The sequence below is a fragment of the Protomyctophum parallelum genome (assembly GCF_964188405.1).
Source record: "Protomyctophum parallelum genome assembly, chromosome: 13".
Classification (NCBI taxonomy): Eukaryota; Metazoa; Chordata; class Actinopteri; order Myctophiformes; family Myctophidae; genus Protomyctophum; species Protomyctophum parallelum.
Window position 1 is genome coordinate 39,654,800 of NC_139708.1, and position 21,423 is coordinate 39,676,222.

At 46.0% G+C, this 21,423-nt stretch overlaps 1 protein-coding gene across 1 annotated transcript in view; it reads right to left on the reverse strand.

Annotated features, from left to right (window-relative positions):
- srebf1 (sterol regulatory element binding transcription factor 1) overlaps positions 1-21,219 on the reverse strand; it is a 46,144-nt gene extending 24,925 nt beyond the window's left edge. Inside the window, 7 exon segments of the mRNA XM_083780989.1 lie at positions 940-1,105; positions 2,013-2,127; positions 5,228-5,473; positions 6,183-6,302; positions 6,798-6,970; positions 12,157-13,026; positions 20,801-21,219. Coding sequence (XP_083637115.1) covers positions 940-1,105; positions 2,013-2,127; positions 5,228-5,473; positions 6,183-6,302; positions 6,798-6,970; positions 12,157-13,026; positions 20,801-20,906 — 1,796 coding nt within the window. The 5' untranslated portion in view covers positions 20,907-21,219.
- Positions 21,220-21,423: the final 204 nt, after the last annotated feature.

The window sequence follows — 21,423 nt, forward strand, 5'->3', positions numbered from 1 at the left end:
GTGCAGACCTACAAGCTCATCTATGAGCTTGTAGATCTGCTATTGTTCAATAGCTAAAGTATAACATAATGCTTAGTTAAAATTAAAACACCAAAAGAGGTTCCCGCCCAAAACGGGTTAAGCAACTAGTCGACTATTCAACTAGTCGACTAGTAAATCCACTAGTCAACCTTGTTGGTACTAGTTGATAAGAAAGAAGAAAAGAAATCCGCGATTTTGTAGGCCTCAAGATATTTGTTTTTATTTTTATTAAATTTTCGATTTTGTAGGCCTCAAGATCAGGTAGATTATAGTTATAGATATAGTCACCAATGTACACAGTTTTAAAAGTACAAATATGTATTTATTTATTTCGGGCCTCTGGTTGTATAGTGTACTAAATACCTTGTGTCCTCCACCATGGGGCTGTCAGGCTCTGGTTGTACTATAGTGTACTAAATACCTTGGTGTCCTCCACCATGGGGCTGTCAGGCTCTGGTTGTACTATAGTGTAAATACCTTGGTGTCCTCCACCATGGGGCTCTCAGGCTCTGGTTGTACTATAGTGTACTAAATACCTTGGTGTCCTCCACCATGGGGCTGTCAGGCTCTGGTTGTACTATAGTGTACTAAATACCTTGGTGTCCTCCACCATGGGGCTGTCGGGCTCTGGTTGTACTATAGTGTAAATACCTTGGTGTCCTCCACCATGGGGCTGTCAGGCTCTGGTTGTACTATAGTGTAAATACCTTGGTGTCCTCCACCATGGGGCTGTCGGGCTCTGGTTGTACTATAGTGTAAATACCTTGGTGTCCTCCACCATGGGGGCTGTCAGGCTCTGGTTGTACTATAGTGTAAATACCTTGGTGTCCTCCACCATGGGGCTCTCAGGCTCTGGTTGTACTATAGTGTAAATACCTTGGTGTCCTCCACCATGGGGCTGTCGGGCTCTGGTTGTACTATAGTGTACTAAATACCTTGGTGTCCTCCACCATGGGGCTGTCGGGCTCCGAGTCGCTGCCACAGCTGCCACAGGAGGAGGGGGATCCCACGTCGGAGGCCGGGGGCGTGGGGAGCTCTGCCTTCACCTCGTCCACCTCCATGGCCACCAGGTCCTTCAGAGACTCTGAGGAGGAGCAGAGAAAGACTCACTCAACCCCTTTAGATCAGGGTTCCCCAATTAATTTTCCTCAAGGGCCATATTTTGACTAGGGTACCAGGATGGGGGCCGAGTCGGCGAGGTCGAGGTCTCAAGACCCCATTTGAAAAGGACCCCCAGTTTGACATGCAGAGGCTACTGACCCCCATTTAAGCCATTTATATCTGCCCCCCCCCCAAATTTTTTTTTGGGGGAACCCTGCCTTAGATCATACATGGGGCAACTGGCGGGCCCGGGGGGGCCACATGCGGCCCTCCACCATCACTTAACCCATTCTGACCTGAGATCAGATTCATACGAGGTTTCCACTGGACACACACTGGTCTGATTAACCCATTCTGACCTGAGATCAGATTAAAAAAATGTCAGTCGTTCTTCGAAGCTATAGAGCATCGCAGTCCCGCCCCCTTTCATGACGACACCAGGCCCAGGAAATGAATCCCAATGCATTCTCCCCATAGACATTTCAAAAAGTATTTATTTAAAGACCTTTTAAGCGTACGAAGCCAACTCGAGTCGTGACAAATCATGACAACAAAGTGAACAAACACAATATTTTGGACCAAACAAATAATTACAAAGAAGAAAAACAACAAAAAGGTGTTGTAACCTGCCGTTCTTTTTCTACTTTCAAATTTTTTCTATGTCTTTGTTTGGCCCAAAACATATTGTCATGATTTGTCACGGCGGCGTAAACGTCTTTAAATAAATACTTTCTGAAAAGTCTATGAGGAAAACGGGGATAAATTTTCCGGGGGGGGGGGGGGGGACTGCGACGCTCTATAGAAAATGACGCTTAAAATAACATGACAGTGGTTTACGTGAGCGAGCTCCAGCTGAAGAAATGACGGGGGGGAGCGAGAGAAGAACTCACTGTTTTTCTGAGCGGCCATTTTGAGAGCGATGTTCTCCTGCTTGAGCTTCTGGTTGGTCTGCTGAATGTAGCGGATGTAGTCGATGGCCTTCCGCAGCACGGCCGACTTGTTGAGCTACACGGGGGACAAGAGACGGCAGAAAGGACTTGTTGAGCTACACAGAGGACAAGAGACAGCAGAAAGGACTTGTTGAGCTACACAGAGGACAAGAGACAGCAGAAAGGACTTGTTGAGCTACACGGGGGACAAGAGACAGCAGAAAGGACTTGTTGAGCTACACAGAGGACAAGAGACAGCAGAAAGGACTTGTTGAGCTACATGGGGGACAAGAGACAGCAGAAAGGACTTGTTGAGCTACACGGGGGACAAGAGACAGCAGAAAGGACTTGTTGAGCTACACAGAGGACAAGAGACAGCAGAAAGGACTTGTTGAGCTACACAGGGGACAAGAGACAGCAGAAATGACTTGTTGAGCTACACGGAGGACAAGAGACAGCAGAAAGGACTTGTTGAGCTACACAGGGGACAAGAGACAGCAGAAATGACTTGTTGAGCTACACAGAGGACAAGAGACAGCAGAAATGACTTGTTGAGCTACACGGAGGACAAGAGACAGCAGAAATGACTTGTTGAGCTACACAGAGGACAAGAGACAGCATAAAGGACTTGTTGAGCTACACAGGGGACAAGAGACAGCAGAAATGACTTGTTGAGCTACACAGAGGACAAGAGACAGCAGAAATGACTTGTTGAGCTACACAGAGGACAAGAGACAGCAGAAATGACTTGTTGAGCTACACAGAGGACAAGAGACAGCAGAAAGGACTTGTTGAGCTACACAGAGGACAAGAGACAGCAGAAATGACTTGTTGAGCTACACAGAGGATAAGAGACAGCATAAAGGACTTGTTGAGCTACACAGAGGACAAGAGACAGCAGAAAGGACTTGTTGAGCTACACGGAGGACAAGAGACAGCAGAAATGACTTGTTGAGCTACACAGAGGACAAGAGACAGCAGAAATGACTTGTTGAGCTACACGGGGGACAAGAGACAGCAGAAAGGACTTGTTGAGCTACACGGAGGACAAGAGACAGCAGAAAGGACTTGTTGAGCTACACAGAGGACAAGAGACAGCAGAAAGGACTTGTTGAGCTACACAGAGGACAAGAGACAGCAGAAAGGACTTGTTGAGCTACACAGAGGACAAGAGATAGCAGAAAGGACTTGTTGAGCTACACAGAGGACAAGAGACAGAGACAGCAGAAAGGACTTGTTGAGCTACACAGAGGACAAGAGACAGAGACAGCAGAAAGACAAGCGCATTAGGCTATACGGGGACAGACGAGACCAGGGACGTGCAGAGAGCGTTCGAGAGGCAGGGGCTGAAATCCTTCAAGAGGTTGAGGTTGCACTTTTTGACACAAAACGGACAGCACATAGTGATGCCACACGGACGTCGCTAAAGAGTGACGGACAGTGCGGGCAGTGACATCAGGTCACACGTATATAAGGCCATGGGTGAGGCAGCAGAGTTCGCAGTGTGTAATTAAGTTAGCGACCGAGAGAGATGTACGGAAGCCAGGGGAATGCCACAGACGAAAAACAGTCTAAGTCCACACTATTGATCCATAATGTATAAATTATAGATAACCTTTTCGTGGAGGGGTCAGAATGAAATTTGGACTTAGACTGTTTTTCGTCTGTGGTACTCAATTGTCCAAAGGGATATATTGTGCTCATTGAGGCAGTACCCCTTGGCAACCAGTAGGTGTCCTACTACCCAACACCAACTGTATGTAAATGGACTGTATTGCACCATACTAGAAACATAGCACAGACTGGTTTATACTGTATAAACCACTGCACCATGTACTAGAAACATACAGTACCACACAGACTGGTACAACTGGATTTAATCATTAAAATACATAACTGGATTTACAGCTTTAAGCACATTGTGTCATTCAAGGTGGTTTTCAAATTAGGATTCAAATCTGATTGATTTGTACAGATGCCTCTCAGTCTGGACACCTGGGGCCTAACTGATACTTTGTCTCGTATGAATTATAAATGAAAGATATTAACCCGTTTCGACCTGAGGCAGATTCTAAAATAACAGATAAATCTGTTTCTGGTGCTCAGGAGGACCCTCAGAATTATCTGTATTTGGCTGCGGACCCCCATCTGACAATATGTTGTTCCAGGGGGGTCCCTGGAACAACATATTGTCAGATTCCCCCCCCCCCCCAGAAGCAAAGATTTGAGTTAAAAATGTTCGCTCTGAAAGAATATATAAGACTTGCGGCATATTTTCAAGATACATTTTTTTTTATAGCAGATCTACAAGCTCGTAGTGCGGGACTCGGTGCCGCGCAATGAGCTTGTTGATCTGCTATTCTCTATCGCGACTAGCGACTGGACCGCGGAGGGCGGTCAAACACAGGATCTTTTTTCATAATTAGACGGGATGATTTAGATCGCATGTTTTAAGATTTCCGTCGGCTAAAAGGGGGAGGGAGTTTTTCGACGACGTCTCACTCTTGCGCAACATCGAGGATTGCCCAACAGGCGCTCCTATAGGCTGTGGAGCCATGCGATCCGTTTTCATATCAATTTGGACAATACTTCGTCCTGGGCTTCGGGCGTCACTAATAGGAAAGACGAAGATACTTCGTCCTGGGCGTTCCAGGTGTTAAGAGTTAAACAAAGCCATTATTTCTCTCTCTGTGCACAAATAAGGTCAGGAACATTACCATTAGCATTGGAGACTGGCAGGTTTAATGGCACTCCTGAGAAGAGAGATCTTGCCTGTTCTGTGATCTAGATGAAATTGAAGTGACTTATATGACGACTTAAGGGATATTTTGGTTAATAAGATGTCTTATATCTGTGGGGATTTCCTAGATTTAAATGACTATGTAAAAATGGAGATATGTTTTGCCAAATGGGCTTTTATTGTGGCAGATTTCATTTGTCAAGCTTGGGAAAGAAGACAAGAGTACTCAGTACTTAGTTGTAATATAATGAATTATGTAAGGTAAATATGCTGGAAATGCGTGAATTATGTAATGTAAACATGCTGTAAATGCAATTGTGAAATGGTGTCTTATAAACCCATGAGGGTTGGGCACATTGTGTGCAGGACACGGAAATAAATAATCAATCAATAAAAATAAAAAAATCTATATTTAGCATCTCTCTCTCTCTCTCACCTTGGCCTCGGTGCCGGCCACCAGGTCCTTCAGCTCGATGATCTTGTCGTTGATGGAGGAGCGGTAGCGCTTCTCGATGGCGTTGTGCGCCGTGCGCTTCTCGCCCTTGTGGGGCATCCCGCCGCCGCCCATGTGGGGCTTCCCCCCGGCGATGGCGATGCGGTTGATGGGCAGCTTGTTGTTGTCCGTGGCGTCCATCATGAGGGGCATCGTGGTCAGGATGGTGCCCCCGGCGCCCATCAGAGCCTGTATATAGACGGAGACAGGGAGGCAAGGAGGAGAAAAAATAAAAAAAAATTATGGATTTTTTTTGAACAACCTTTTTTGTGTACGTTTTTGTAAAACTCGTTTGTGTTGGTATTATTATGAGAATGGCCCATAATTATACTCCCGTAATTAAAAACCCATTTTGGGTGCGGGAAGGAACCCCCCTTTTTGGTGTTTTAAAGCGTCGTTATGCTTTAGCTATTGAAAAATAGCAGATCTACAAGCTCATAGCGTGGCACCGAGTGCCGCGCTATGAACTTGTAGGTCTGCTATTTTTTTGAAAATGTCCCTCAAATCTTTTTTTTTAAACATTTTAACTCAAATCTTTGCTTCTGGGGAGGAGGTCCCTGGAACAACATATTTTCAGATGGGGGGGGGGGGGGGGGGGGGGGGGAGGCATATTACATAATTATATTTTTGGGGTCCTTGATTTGTTTGATGGGGGGGGGAGGGGGGCAGAAAACAGCCATCAAACAAAAATGTTTGGGGAAACCATGCGACGCCCATTGGAAATGCGTCGAGGCGGCCATGACACACAGAACACAAAGGACACAAGTGTGTCTTTTAGGTGTGAGTGAAACAGGAGATCAGCTCCTGCTGCCGCTATGGGCCTCAGGGCTCGGCAAGGCGCTCACTTTTTATACGATATTCAAAAATAGCAGATCTACAAGCTCACGGCTGCACCGACCTGCAGGGAGGTGGTGGTGGAGGTGGTGTTGGGCAGCGAGGTGGTCACTATGCAGTTGTCATGTTTCAGAGTGGTCAGCAGGAGAGACTCAGCCTTGATGAACTGGGGCTGGAGCAACACCTGGCGCACACACACACACACACACGCACACGCGCACACACACACACACACACACACACACACACACACACACACACACACACAGAGGAAGGAAGAGAGAGTTAATTTCACATCTTTTGAAATGATCCACACTACTACAAAAATAATCACATCTGGTCAGTTAGCGGAATTTCCACTTTGTCTGTGACACACTTGTATTTGTCACATCCGCCCTGGGAAATGTTTGTTTGAGAGGGCTAAAATGTCAATCTTTCCATGTTCCAACAATTCAATCCAAATCACAATTATTTGTATGTCAATAGATTGACGGTAAGTGTACACACACACACACACACACACACACACACACACACACACACACACACACACACACACACACACACACACACACACACACACACACACACACACACACACACACACACACACACACACACACACACACACACACACACACACACACACACACACACACACACACACACACACACGTACTTGCTGCACATGGGGGGCGATGGTCTGTATGGGGGTGTTGTGGGTGGCGGTCAGCAGGGCGGTGGTGGTGGTCAGGCCCGCCCCCTGGACGTGGGCCTGGATGGCCATTGGCTGAACGCCGGGCGGGGACGACGACAAGGTGACCATCGGTTGGCCGCCGGCTTGATTGACAGCTTGATTGAAGAAAAGGGTCGATTCAAAACATTGATTAAAAAAAAAAGGAAAAAAAAGTAGGGTATGTGATATCCGTTTGTTAGAATAAGTGTTAAATAGCTCTATAGTATGATAGTACTCATTGCTTAGAGGTGGGGGCCACATATAGACAGTCTATATAAATATAGACGTTTAAACAACCGCTAATCAACGTCTAATCTAAGAATAGACGTTTTTTTTTTAAATGCCGTTTTTTATCGCATTTTTACACTTTACCCTTTAGACGAATATTAGACGTCCATTAGACACAAAAAAATGCTCAGTGGGAACAATTTCCTCATCGAGAGATCGACGTGCCGCGCTATGAGCTTGTAGATCTGCTATTTTTCAACAGCTAAAGTATAACATAATGCTAACACCAAAAGGGGGTTCTCGCCCCAAAATGGGTTAAAAATAAACGAAATGTTGAGTGTACGTGACACTTTTTCATCTTTTGACAGCAAACTTATACCTGCCCTGTTCTAAGCCGTTCTATATTTCACTTCACTTTAAGACATTGCAGATGACTATTTGATATTCATCACAAATATCATTGTGTAAATAATAGTTTGGGCAAACCAACAATGCCCACACTAATGATATGCCTAATGGATCACTATTGGAGTTTGTCCTTATGTAAACATCCCGTGACACCGTAGGCGTTATGGTTTGTTTGTAGGTTAAGGGTGAGCTCTTATCAGCGGACTGATGAGTCAGTCAGTGAGTCACCTCTGACCTTCCTTATCGGAAGGTCAGTTACAGTTACAGTTAGGCTCATCAGGGCTGACGTTATATTGTTGTAGTGCTTTTGTACAAACTGATGAAGTTCACTCCGCTACATTTTAACCTATTTTAGACCCGACCGATTCTAAAAATTAAAAAAAGTCTTCTAAATCCTGACAGTTTTCTGGAAAAAAAACCCCATGTTTCTATAATGTCAGTGGTGCTCAAACTATTTCATGTCAAGGACCCCCAAAAACATATATGTAATTGGCCGCCGACACCCCATCTGAAAATATGTAGTTCCCACTGGGACCCTCCACCCCATCTGAAAATATGTAGTTCCCACTGGAACCCTCCACCCCATCTGAAAATATGTAGTTCCCACTGGGACCCTCCCAGAAGCAAAGATTTGAGTTTAAAAAAAAAAAACGTTGGCTCTGAAAGAATATATTCAAAGCTTTGCACCACATTTTCACGATTTTTCAAAAATAGCAGACCTACAGGTTCGTGTAGATCATAGCTTGTAGATCATAATGTGTAAAACGCCAAGAGGGGTTCCCGCCCCAAAATGGGTTAAATAGAAATATTTGTACTTTTGACTGCTGATATAACCTACAGAATTGGACACTTGATTGATTGACAGTTTGCAGAATTACAGTACATTTCAAGCACAACTCAATACAAAGACTGTTAACTATGAGCGGACGACCCAATAAAGCATTACACTTGTTTACAAGAGCAGGTCCACCTTGTTCAATTCATCAAAACTTGTGGCAGAGCAGTACAGATAAGCTTGTTAAGCTTTCTAACCTTTTGTGTATGCATAGTGTATATTTGTACGTCTCTAAAATGTTCTGATTAATTGAAAATGGTGGACCCGGCCGTTGTAAACAGGTGTGGTGTCGTCCACACTAACAGTTTTTTGTATTGACTTTGAAATGTACTCACAATGTATACACATTGAAGATAAATGTACTCACAATGTATACACATTGAAGATAAATGTACTCACAATGTATACACATTGAAGATAAGTGTACTCACAATGTATACACATTGAAGATAAATGTACTCACAATGTATACACATTGAAGATAAGTGTACTCACAATGTATACACATTGAAGATAAAAATTAATGTACTCACAATGTATACACATTGAAGATAAATGTACTCACAATGTATACACATTGAAGATAAATGTACTCACAATGTATACACATTGAAGATAAATGTACTCACAATGTATACACATTGAATATAAATGTACTCACAATGTATACACACTGAAGATAAATGTGAGGGCAGAAAACTTGAGAAAAGTGAAGTGCCGGAATGACTTCTGTGATGATTTGATTTGCTTGAGCACGGAATGTCTCACAGGGCACACACACACACACACACCAGTGTGCCTTGGCACAGGTGCAGTACTTAGCTTAGACAGTTTTTGGTTTAGACTAGTCATTGGTTAGACCAGTCATTTAGTCCTACTACAACTACACCCCATCTCAAACCCTCACCCTAAACCTAACCTCCCACGGGGCAGCACACCTAAACCTAACCGTAACCCTCACCCTAACCCTAACCTCCCACGGGGCAGCACACCTAAACCTAACCTTAACCCTCACCCTAAACCTAACCTCCCACGGGGCAGCACACCTAAACCTAACCTTAACCCTCACCCTAAACCTAACCTCCCACAGGGCAGCACACCTAAACCTAACCTTAACCCTCACCCTAAACCTAACCTCCCACGGGGCAGCACACCTAAACCTAACCTTAACCCTCACCCTAAACCTAACCTCCCACGGGGCAGCACACCTAAACCTAACCTTAACCCTCACCCTAAACCTAACCTCCCACGGGGCAGCACACCTAAACCTAACCTTAACCCTCACCCTAAACCAAACCTCCCACGGGGCAGCACACCTAAACCTAACCTTAACCCTCACCCTAAACCTAACCTCCCACGGGGCAGCACACCTAAACCTAACCTTAACCCTCACCCTAAACCTAACCTCCCACGGGGCAGCACACCTAAACCTAACCTTAACCCTCACCCTAAACCTAACCTCCCACGGGGCAGCACACCTAAACCTAACCCATGTATGACTAGTCTAAACTATGTATGCACCCCCCTTGGCACACCGTTGGGACAACTTGGCACCAAATGGACCCGTAAGGCCTGTATGTGCTAAGAGTACAGATGTGTTGCGTTAAAGCAAACAATCCTCACTGCTGCCAGCCAAGCCTCTGCTCTGCGTGCGTGTGTGTTCTCTCTGTGTGTGTTATCGTCTGAGCCTGGCTGTCATGGAGGTGAACGGAGGTAGCCTCTAGCTTGTTTTCGCGCCGCGGGTCCAGTGCGAGCGCAGTGGCAGTGCCACCTGACGTAGGGCAGGGCAGGGCAGGGTCACACACACACACACACACACATGTCATCACGGCCCTCCAGCCTGGCCTATGAGGGCCTGTGTTTGTGTGCTGCCGGGGCGCTCCGATGTCTTTTGGTTTGTTTTCAGACAACACGGGGTAACCCGGGTTCAACGCTATACCACACATGGCGGACGGACGGACACCACGTGAGATTTCACCGGTTAACCAAGTTTGGGGGTCGGGAACCCCTTTTTGGTGTTTTAACTAAAAGCATTGTACTTTAGCTATTGAAAAATAGCAGATCTAAAAGCTCATACGAGCTCGTACTGTAGGTCTGCTATTTTTGAAAAGTCGTGAAAATGTGGCGCGAATCGTTGAATATATAATATTTCAGAGCGAACATTTTTAACTAAATATTGGCTTCTGGGGGGGGGGGGGGTCCCTGGAACTACATATTTTGAGATGGGGGGTCCGTGGCCCAATAGAGATAATTCTGGGGGTTGTTGACATGAAAAAGGTTGAGCACCACTGACATAGAAACAGAAGATTTTCAGATTATTTTTTATCGACCTCGGTCCAAAATGGGTTAACACAAAAGTCCATCACATTCTTTGTTTATACATTTGGGTTCACAATGGACCACGATGCTTATATGAGACGATTTCAATGTTATTCTCCATAGAGAAATGACTTGCGTGAACATGGGGAATGAGTGAGTGTGACGTCAGGACTCCGGCGCTCTATCGGAAACTAAAAGACTGAATCTCATGATTAGAAGATAACGCTCAAATAATCGCGATATGGCAATTATGTTATGATAATGTGTGACACTCTGCCTAGTCTGGACTAAAGAGGAGTATGCTGGATGAGGTGTGCGTTGTTGTTGTTCTGCTCGTGTTCGTCAGGCCACAAACTGCTGCGACAACAATAAACACAGCATAAATAAAGGCCTCTAGGTTTACGACCGTGTGGAACAGAAACCGCGTGCGTGCGTGCGTGCGTGCGTGCGTGCGTGCGTGCGTGCGTGCGTGCGTGCGTGCGCCATAGATCACACACAGTCTGCGGGGGAAATCCCAGGATAAAAACATAACTCGTTCATCAAATCACCCTGATGAAGAAGGCATTGTTGGCGCAACACGCAGGCATTTTCTTCTTGAAATGCATTAGCCAGAGACTATTAAACGGTTTTTGGAATTTTCCACAACAGTGCCTTCCCTTTTTTGCCATTTAAGTTTTGTCACCCATTTGTACCAATAGTCAATATGGAATATTATCATTATAAATCTGTATAATCTGGGAATACATTTCTTACCAAGAATATTATTCACCAATGTTTTTGTAAAGGTGTCTACTAACTAACATATCCCACATTGGTTTATATTCAGCCACCCCAGGGGAATTTTTGACAGCTGCTGAAAGTTGGGGTATACTATCAACAGCCAATATATGGCAAACATGTTCTACTGTAAATGTCATTTATGCTTTAAATAGCATGTGACGCATCAAACTAGGTGGTTTTCATCTTTCCGAATCCATTCCAAGTTTCCATTTAGTTTTTTTCACGAAAAACACTCCTTGGGCTAAAAAAAAAACGGCCCAAATGTGCTGACCTCATCACAAATGTTGTGACGATGTTGTTCAGGTCCATATTCAGTGCCATTGGTACACTCTGGGAGTTATGGGGGTCTTTGAGATTAACCCATTTTGGGGCGGGAACCCCCTTTTGGTCTCATGTTATGCTTTAGCTATTGAAAAATAGCAGATTTACAAGCTCGTAGCGCGCCACTCGGTGGCGCGCTACGAGCTTGTAGGTCTGCTATTTATTTATTTTTTATCGAAGAACGACTGACACATAAACATAAGCTTTTTCAGAAAAGTGTCAGGAGGTAGAAGACATTTTTTTTTAGAATCTGATCTCAGGTCTAAAATGGGCTAAAAAAAAACCTGGACACTCTGCAGAAGACCAGAAGACGACACACGCTTTGAACCACCAATGGTTACAAAACCAACAAACAAACGACCGCCCTTACCCGTGTATCCATTATGGTGGTTGTATGTGACCCTGTCTTACCCGTGTATCCATTATGGTGGCTGTATGTGACCCGGTGAGCCTGCAGGGTGGCGGTGGGAGCCTGCGGCTGCAGCGACGGAGCCGCCTGGAGCTGCTGCTGCAGGGACTGCTGCAGGACCGTCTGCGTCTGCTGGGGCTGCAGGGGCTGCAGGACCGTCTGCGTCTGCTGGGGCTGCAGGACCGTCTGCGTCTGCGCCTGCGTCTGCTGCTGGGGCGCGGGAGACGTGGTGAAGAGGGCCGTGGCATGGGGCGCGGCGGGGGACGTGAACAGGGCCTGGTGGTGGTGGGGCACCGAGGTGAACACCACCGGCGGCGGTTGGCTCTGTTGTTGTTGTTGTTGTTGTCCTTTGGGAGAACCGTGAGGAGGAGGAGGAGGAGGGGGGGAGGTGACCTGGGGGGTCTGGGGGGCGGCAGTGGAGGCCGGGGCAGGGGGGGGACTCATGAGGACAGGCTGCTGGGGAGCTGGGAGCTCCGTATTGGGGGCCTGCTGCTGCTGCTGCTGCCTGGGGCTGGAGCTTAGCACCTGAGCCAGGGGAGCCTGCTGGAAGGTGGGGGGCTTATTGAAGGCCTTGTCCGGGGTCATGGACGAGCTGCGCGTGGTGATGGGGGGTCCCAGGAGGGCGTCCAGGTGGGGGCTGCTGCTCTGGAGCGAGGACGGGGGCGAGGAGGAGGAGGAGGAGGGAGGCGAAGAGGATGGAGGGAGCGGAGGTGGAGGAGGGGAGGAGATGGAGGAGTGGCCGAGGCCAGAGAGAGGCGAGGATGGGGGCGCCTGATGGAGGGGAGGTCCCGTCACGGCGTTATAGTGGGGCGGCGGGGGGTCGAACAGGCTGCCGAACTCCATGTCCTGGTTGTGGATGAGCTGGAGCATGTCTGGAGGGGCGAGACGGGGAACACACGCATATTCATATCATACTGTACGTTTTGTTGGAATATTATATACTGTTGCTATAGAGCGTCGCAGTCCCGCCCCCTTTCATGACGACGCCAGACCCAGGAAAATAATTCCCGATGCATTTTTTCCCCCTTCAAAAAGTATATATTTAAAGACCTTTTTAAGCGTCGTACGAAGCCAACTCGAGTTGTGACAAATCATGACAACAAACACCAATATTTTGGCCCAAACAAATAATTACAAAGAATACAAACTGCCGTCTTTCTAATTCTTTTTTTGGCCCAAAGCATTGTGTTTACCGTCATGATTTCTCACAACTCGAGTTGGCTTTGTACCGAGGCTTAAAAAGGTCTTTAAATTAATACTTTTTGAAATGTCTATAGAGGAAAATTAACGTGGAATCATTTCCCTGGGCCCTGGTAGGGGGGCGGGGCTGCGACGCTCTATAGAGCGTTTGTTCAGTGACACGGGGGTAAACACAAAATACATTTCCAGGTTGGGATACCAATTGTATCCAATCAGAGCAGAGGAAATGGGAAGTGATGGCACAAAGACAATTAACAGACTAAATTCAAACCGGAACAGCGTAGAATTATACGCCGATAAATGATCTTTGTAGAGTTACTGAAAAAATGATTGGTTGTGGTTGTGTGTACACAGAAAATGGTTTAACCCATTTTGGGCAGGAAGCCTTTTTGGTGTTTTAAACAATGTTTTAAACAACTTTTTTTTTGTCAGGCTTAAATGGGTTAAGCCGAGGTGTGTCATTTGATATAATATTAACTCAAACCAAGTGCAGTTGTCTAGTGTCTGTCTGGCTAATATTTCTATTATACTTTTACACTACCGGCGCTATCTCTGCTGCACGGCTGAATCCCCCCACGGGGGTCAATAGAGCTGGATCTTATCCCGTCATATCTGGTCGGAGGAGTCATGAATGTGAAACTCAGAGCAGGTACAGTACGTTGTACAGTACAGTACGGTGAAGTCAACCTGGCCTGGATTCACCCACCAGCCAGACACGGAGGACACGTCCGTTGCTCATCTTCCACAGAGCTTGCGTCATCCATTTACTGGCATCCCCCCCACAAACACACACACACACACACACACACACACACACACACACACACACACACACACACACACACACACACACACACACACACACACACACACACACACACACACACACACACACACACACACACACACACACACACACACCCCCTTGCCCCGCCCCCCACCGCCGCTGAAGACATTGCATTTCTGGGCTGTTCCTTGGCCACATATCTACCATCATATCCAATAATAATAATAATAATATTATCATATCCAATAGAATATATTGGTTCTCAACCAGTGGTCCGGGGACCCCTTGATGGGGGTTCCAGGTGGTCTCCAGCTGAATGATGTAGAGGAGTTGGTAACTAAAATGGACCCGTAGATCTTTAAACTCCTGAGAGCGTGAAATGAAACCAAATGTGGTTTTTCATTTTAGGCTCTGACGAGTTCAATTATTGTTAAACGTTCTACATCATTTAATTAACAAGAAGTTTGATTGACTGATTGATTGACGTATGTATTAACCCATTCTGAACGGGAACCCATGTTGGTGTTAGCATCATGTTATGCTTTAGCTATTGAAAAATAGCAGATCTACAAGCTCATAGCGTGCCACAGAGTGGCGCGCTATGAGCTTGAAGGTCTGCTATTTTTGAAAAATCAAAGAACGACTGACATTTCTAGAATCTGATCTCAGGTCAGAATGGGTTAATCAGACCAGTGTGTGTCCAGTGGAAACCTCGTATGATCTCAGGTCAGAATGGGTTAAAGAGCTCCAAAACAATAGAGCTCAGGTGCTGAGAATTGATTACTAATTGATGACATCACCAAGGACAGCATGTGGATCAAATCCCATCCAACGACGACAACATGTTTTTGGGTGCGAGAGGCTAAATCAGATGGCCGTGCGAGAGGCTAAATCAAATGGCCGTCCGTGACACGAATGCTGAATAAACAATGGGCCTCGACATGAAAAGGCTTGAAAACGTCTGCAATGGAATATTTTCCACTCGTGCCCGTGGATGAGAAAACCTTTCCCCATCCACCACAGAGATGAAAAGGCGTATTAGTAGACCTTAATTCCCTTCCGTCTTAGTGTAGTATAATAACTATTAGAATAAGTACAGTGGCACGACACAGTCGGTTGGAACTGGCACGCCATTTGAAAGTTCTAGCAGTAACAAAGGAAGTGTACTAGCATCCAGGGAAACCCCCTGTCGGCCAATAGGGTTTAGAACCCCCTGTCGGCTAAGTGTATAGGGTTTAGAACCCCCTGTCGGCTAAGTGTATAGGGTTTAGAACCCCCTGTCGGCTAAGTGTATAGGGTTTAGAACCCCCTGTCGGCTAAGTGTATAGGGTTTAGAACCCCCTGTCGGCTAAGTGTATAGGGTTTAGAACCCCCTGTCGGCTAAGTGTATAGGGTTTAGAACCCCCTGTCGGCTAAGTGTATAGGGTTTAGAACCCCCTGTCGGCTAAGTGTATAGGGTTTAGAACCCCCTGTCGGCTAAGTGTATAGGGTTTAGAACCCCCTGTCGGCTAAGTGTATAGGGTTTAGAACCCCCTGTCGGCTAAGTGTATAGGGTTTAGAACCCCCTGTCGGCTAATAGGGTTTAGAACCCCGTCGGCTAAGTGTATAGGGTTTAGAACCCCCTGTCGGCTAATAGGGTTTAGAACCCCGTCGGCTAAGTGTATAGGGTTTAGAACCCCCTGTCGGCTATAAGTGTATAGGGTCACGTCACGTCACAGGCACGTTTTCAAACTATTTGGCTTTGGAGGACAGTAGGCATGTAGAATGTATATTTCTGTCTGGAGGACAGTAGGCATGTAGAATGTATATTTCTGTCTGGAGGACAGTAGGCATGTAGAAACACCGGCATTATTTATTTTATATGCAATATCGCAATAACAAAAATTTCTCAATATTAGCTTGTGAGCCTCTCAGTATAATCATATCACAGGACCAGGTATTCAGGTGAAGATTGTTTTGTTTGAACAGCAGATTGGAGTAATGAGAGTGAAAGAGCGGCCTGCCTCTATACTTCACAATTACGTACAGTAGCTGCAACTTATAGTAATATGAATATTCTACCTCGACAACAACCAGACGAGATGCATGTTGTCTAACTCTAACCCATTTAGACCTGAGGACGATTCTACCAAGGCTTTCTAAATCCTGACAGTTTTCTGAAAAAGAAAACTATGTTTCTGTATCAGTGGTTCTCAAACTATTTCATGTCAAGGACCCCAAAGATTATATGTAATTGGCCGCCGACCCCCATCTGAAAATGTGTTGTTTTTTTCAGGGACCTCCGGGGAAGCAAAGACTTTAGTTGGAAACTTTCTCTGTATATATATATATAAGAGAATGTATGTATAAGCATATATTCAAAGATTTGTGCCACATTGTCAAAAATAGCAGATCTACAAGCTCGTAGCGCGGCCGCGCTATGAGCTTGTAGATCTGCTATTTTTCAATAGCTAACGTTTAAATCACCAAAACATGGGTTCCCGCCCAGAATGGGCTAAACTGTGTGTATATACTCTGTATATTGTGTTACTTTTCAGGATTCCAATAAAAAAAAAATGGCAAAAAGTACCAGAACTACAAGCTTTCGACCTTGTGTATATCCGCTATGCATGCCTTTATTGCTTTTGTGTGGCGCTGTAGTGGGAACAAGTGAAACAAACAAAAAATGTGGAAGATAAGCGGTTTCTGCCAGGCAACAAACAACGATATCCTCTGCCCCAGAAGAACCTATAGGGAAGGTACGATCCTAAATGGTGTATACACTAGGCTACTACGGTTTTTAAACTTTATTACATACTACTGTATGACTCACCGTAGTGCCTACACTGCCTAGGTGTGGATTACACAACGTATTTCTTATCATTCATCCCCTTATATAATTTAATATTATTAGGCCATATGTTGTGCTGTATAATGTGTGTGTCATTAATGTAGTTGTTGTACAGTCCATCACGATCACCAACACGTCACTGCACATGCGAGCATGTGACAAATGAAAGGATTTGAATTGCCAAGAAATAACGAGGGATATATTATTACAGGAAACAACATCAGGCCGCTCCAGTGTGTGTGTGTGTGTGTGTGTGTGTGTGTGTGGCGTGCTACTCGAGCACACACACACACACACACACACACACACACACACACACACACACACACACACACGGCAGCCTGGATTTGTAAACCAATGTTTTGTATGAGGTGATCGTTCCCAGCCAATCAGAGTGCACCTCACAGACTTGCTATGCGGACCAGCCCCCAAGACTCAGAGCATAGAGAGAGAGAGAGAGCGAGAGAGAGAGAGAGAGCTGCTTGTCTGCGAGGCTCGTTCGCCCCGTGCATGGGGTTACTATCGGCCACTGAACCGCTCAGAGGTTACTGCCGGTCACAGTTTGGGGAAGCAGCCGTGCTCTGCATGGAGGACGCACAGCACCGAAACCTCACCTATAAATTCCTCACTCGCCGAACAATTAGCAGATCTACGAGCGCCCGTAGATCCGATACCTTTACGGGCCAGCGACACCGCCTTCCGAGGGCGCATAAACACTGAGCATGTTGGTGTTACACCGAAATCGGTGACCTATGGAAATCTGCCCCCCCCCACAATAACAGACCGCTTTCCATTCAATCAAAGCTTCAGAGCACCTGCTGCTGCGCCGTGTTGGTTTTTTGCCGTGGACAACATGACAGCCATGTTGTAAACAAACAAACACGCCATTGCATTGCACCACGCTATGCGCCGGTGCCATCGCGCTGTCAGGTCTTATTTTATTTGTCAACAATGACCTGAGCGGCTGTCAATCATCTCTCGTTTATATATCATGTCATGACTACTTAGAACAAAGACACCTTTGTTTTAACTAAAAACTAGAAACTTTTTTCCCCCACGATTTTTGTAACACATTTTCCACCCCTGTGTCAATTATCTAATCCTGATCCTGGGCTCTACACACCCTCCACCAACGTAGTCCCATTATATGGGGGACAAGGGGAGAGCAACGGACTTGAACTCATGCTTCCTTCATGCCTGAGTGTCCAAGTCGCTCCTTTGCACCTGACAGGGGGGGAGTTTCCCTGGTTGGACGTAACACGTGGAAGGAACACGTTATTCCGACCAGGCTGGCCAGGGGGAAGCAGTTTAGAGACCAGGATTACTGCATGTTTTTTGCGAGGGTACCTACCCTATAGGGGACATGGGGAGAACATGCAAACTCCACACAGAAGGGCCCTTTCGCCAACCCCGCCTCGGGTATGGGCACTGATGACGCGGAGGAGAGGACATGCCGTCAGCGCCCACAGCATCCCGAGCGGGAATCGAACCCAAGACCTGCTGTGTGTGTGTGTGTGTGTGAGGCAACAGCACTACCAACTGTGCCACCGTGCCCCCACTAACTAACTAACTTGCGGTAGTTCTACTGTGCTGTTCCTCTGACCAGCCCAAGAACGGTCGGACCCACAAATCACATTTTTAAGATGATTGCCCCCTGCTTCACGGAGACAACACTCCCTGAATGCTTCCCAACTGAATATTAGGGCCTTGTAGTCTGTTCTCATGCCAGGGGGGCGAGTGTTTCTTCCCCCAGCTAGCGGGCGAGTGTTCCCGCGCCAGTGGGCGAGCATGTTCCCCCAGCTGGGTGGGGGATGAGCGTTTTGCGCCAATCAAGACAAGTGGTCTGCCTTGCGCCCGCTGGCCTAGTGGTCTATATGTGCCACATATAGGCTTTGGTCTATGCGTGTTCGAGTCCCCGTTCATGACGACCTTTCCTGCGTGTCTCTCCCCTTCTCTCTCTCCCTCTGTCCTGTCTGTCTTCACTGTAACTATATCAATAAAAAGGCACAAAAGCCAAAAACTAATCTTTAGAGGAAGACAAGTGGTCTGCCACCGGGGGGGGAGAGCAGTCTTCGGCAGAAAGAAATGGGGGCAAACGTGTTTTGGCCATTTTGGGGGCAAGCGTTCCCAGTTGCCATGACCAGCACTTTATAAGCCAATACTTCATAAACCTTTGTTATAAAGTCGTCATGCACAATTATATAAACATTCATTCAACACGTGCTATAAATAATGCCTTATGTCAGGGGTCCTCAACTGGCAGACCGCGGTCCACGACCGGACCACGGACCACCTCTCTGCGGACCCTAGGCAAATTATTAAAAAAAAAAAAAAAAAAAAAAAATCTCCTAAGCTCAGGCCAGGCCAGCCACAGTCAATTTCAATTCAATTCAGGCAGTGTTGCTGCAGCACAACTACATTGTGTTTCTTATGTTAATGGAGGGAAGAAGTTAATAATATAAATAACATCAGATGGTACATTTCTCATGTGAAATTGCTGCAAAGGCCTCCAAAATGTCCCCCAAGGGCCCCCAAAATTCTGGCGCGCGCTATGCTCGCGCGCTGTGGAAGGGGATCTGATTTGTATAAGCTTGGCTTGACCATACTAAACGGGCATAGAGCCCCGCTCTCCGATGGACGCCGCGCATGGGACCGGACCTCGGTCTTATTCAAAAAATAAATTGTGGACCTTCATCATTTCTAGTTGAGGACCCCTGCCTTATGTTATAGGCATACAACTGCATAATAATAAACGCAGTTATAATGCACTCAATACCTGCCCTATTAAATACACAGTCTTACTTGTCACAGAAAATGCATTATGAATGTCAGGACCCGAACTGTGAGCTTTGATCTTGAAAGAGTGTGTGTGTGTGTGTGTGTGTGTGTGTGTGTGTGTGTGTGTGTGTGTGTGTGTGTGTGTGTGTGTGTGTGTGTGTGGGGGGGGGGGGGGGGGGGGGGGTCACTTTTAATTGTACACACAGTAGCATCAATGAAGTCACAACATGCTACGGGTAACCCATGTGTGTGTGACACCAGCAGCACATGAACCCAGCCTAGGAGGAATGCACTGGAGTAACCTCTAGTGTGGTGGGACCAGAGGGGGCGGGGCCAGCATGCTAGTAGGCTATCTCTCTGCCTGCATGGCTAATCATCCCTGATGAGCTACTGACCCACTCTCTGTCTAAAGAAATGTATTCTACACCTTTACATTATTATTAATACTACTAATACTACTACTACTACTACAGCGATATACAAAGGAATATGATATGCTGTGTAGGATATCTTTATAATAATAATAATAATAATAATAATAATATTGGTGGGCCCTATTGTAAACAAAACAAGTGTAATGCTTTGTGGTGTGTCCACTCACTCACAGTTAACATGTTTGTATTGAGTTTGTACTTGAAATGTACTGTAATTCTGCAAACTGTTAATAAATCAATCATACGTATTATAATATAATATATTATAGTATTATAATATAATATATTATAGTATTAGTAGCCAAACTGTAAACGAACTGTGAGCTTTGATCTTGAAAGAGTGTGTGTGTGTGTGTGTGTGTGTGTGTGTGTGTGTGTGTGTGGGGGGGGGGGGGGGGGGGGGTCACTTTTAATTATACACACAGTAGCATCAATTAAGCAATCAAATCAATCCCTGGCTGTAAATAATTAATTTGATTATCGAGCAAACTTGCAACTCCCGCGAGTGTAAACCGAACGGGCCCCTTAATGCGTTGCACTCTCTCTCTCGGGACTATATAAAAAAATCAATGAACAGTTGAATTAAACATAAAGTATGTATTATTATTATTATTTACCATCTATGTCGTTGAGCAGGGCCGTGTCTATGTCACTGGGGTCGCTCAGAGACAGAGTGGGGTCCAGGTTATCCAGCGAAGGGTCGTCAAAAGACAAGTTATTCATCTTCAGATCTTATTCTCAGACAGTTTTTACTGTTAATTAAACTAAAACACACATCAAAGCAGAAACATCGGTACAAACATCTGATCCAAAGCGTTCCTTATCCACTTCCAGCCAAACAAAACGGTTCCTTATTTCCCTTTTCCCCGATCTAGTAATGATCGATATGTATTTATTTATTTATTATTATCGATCTATCGGCCGATAGTCATCCATAGTGATTGATCCAGAGGCTTGTTGCTTGCTTGGCTGTGTCTGTGTGTTTTAAACTTGTGTCACGAAACAGAGGCGAGAGAAACAAGCACGGGGAAAACCCGACCCCCTCCACACACACACACACAGACACATACATGCGCACACGCGTGCGTGAGTGACTGACTGACTGACAGCCCTTCGCAGCCAATCGGCGTCCGGACTCCACCCACCAGGGGCGTGAGTGACAGCAGTGGCGGCCAATCGGCTGAGCTTTCATCAGAAGCCGAACCGGCATGTTTCTCTGATGCATCAAGTTGTTTACATT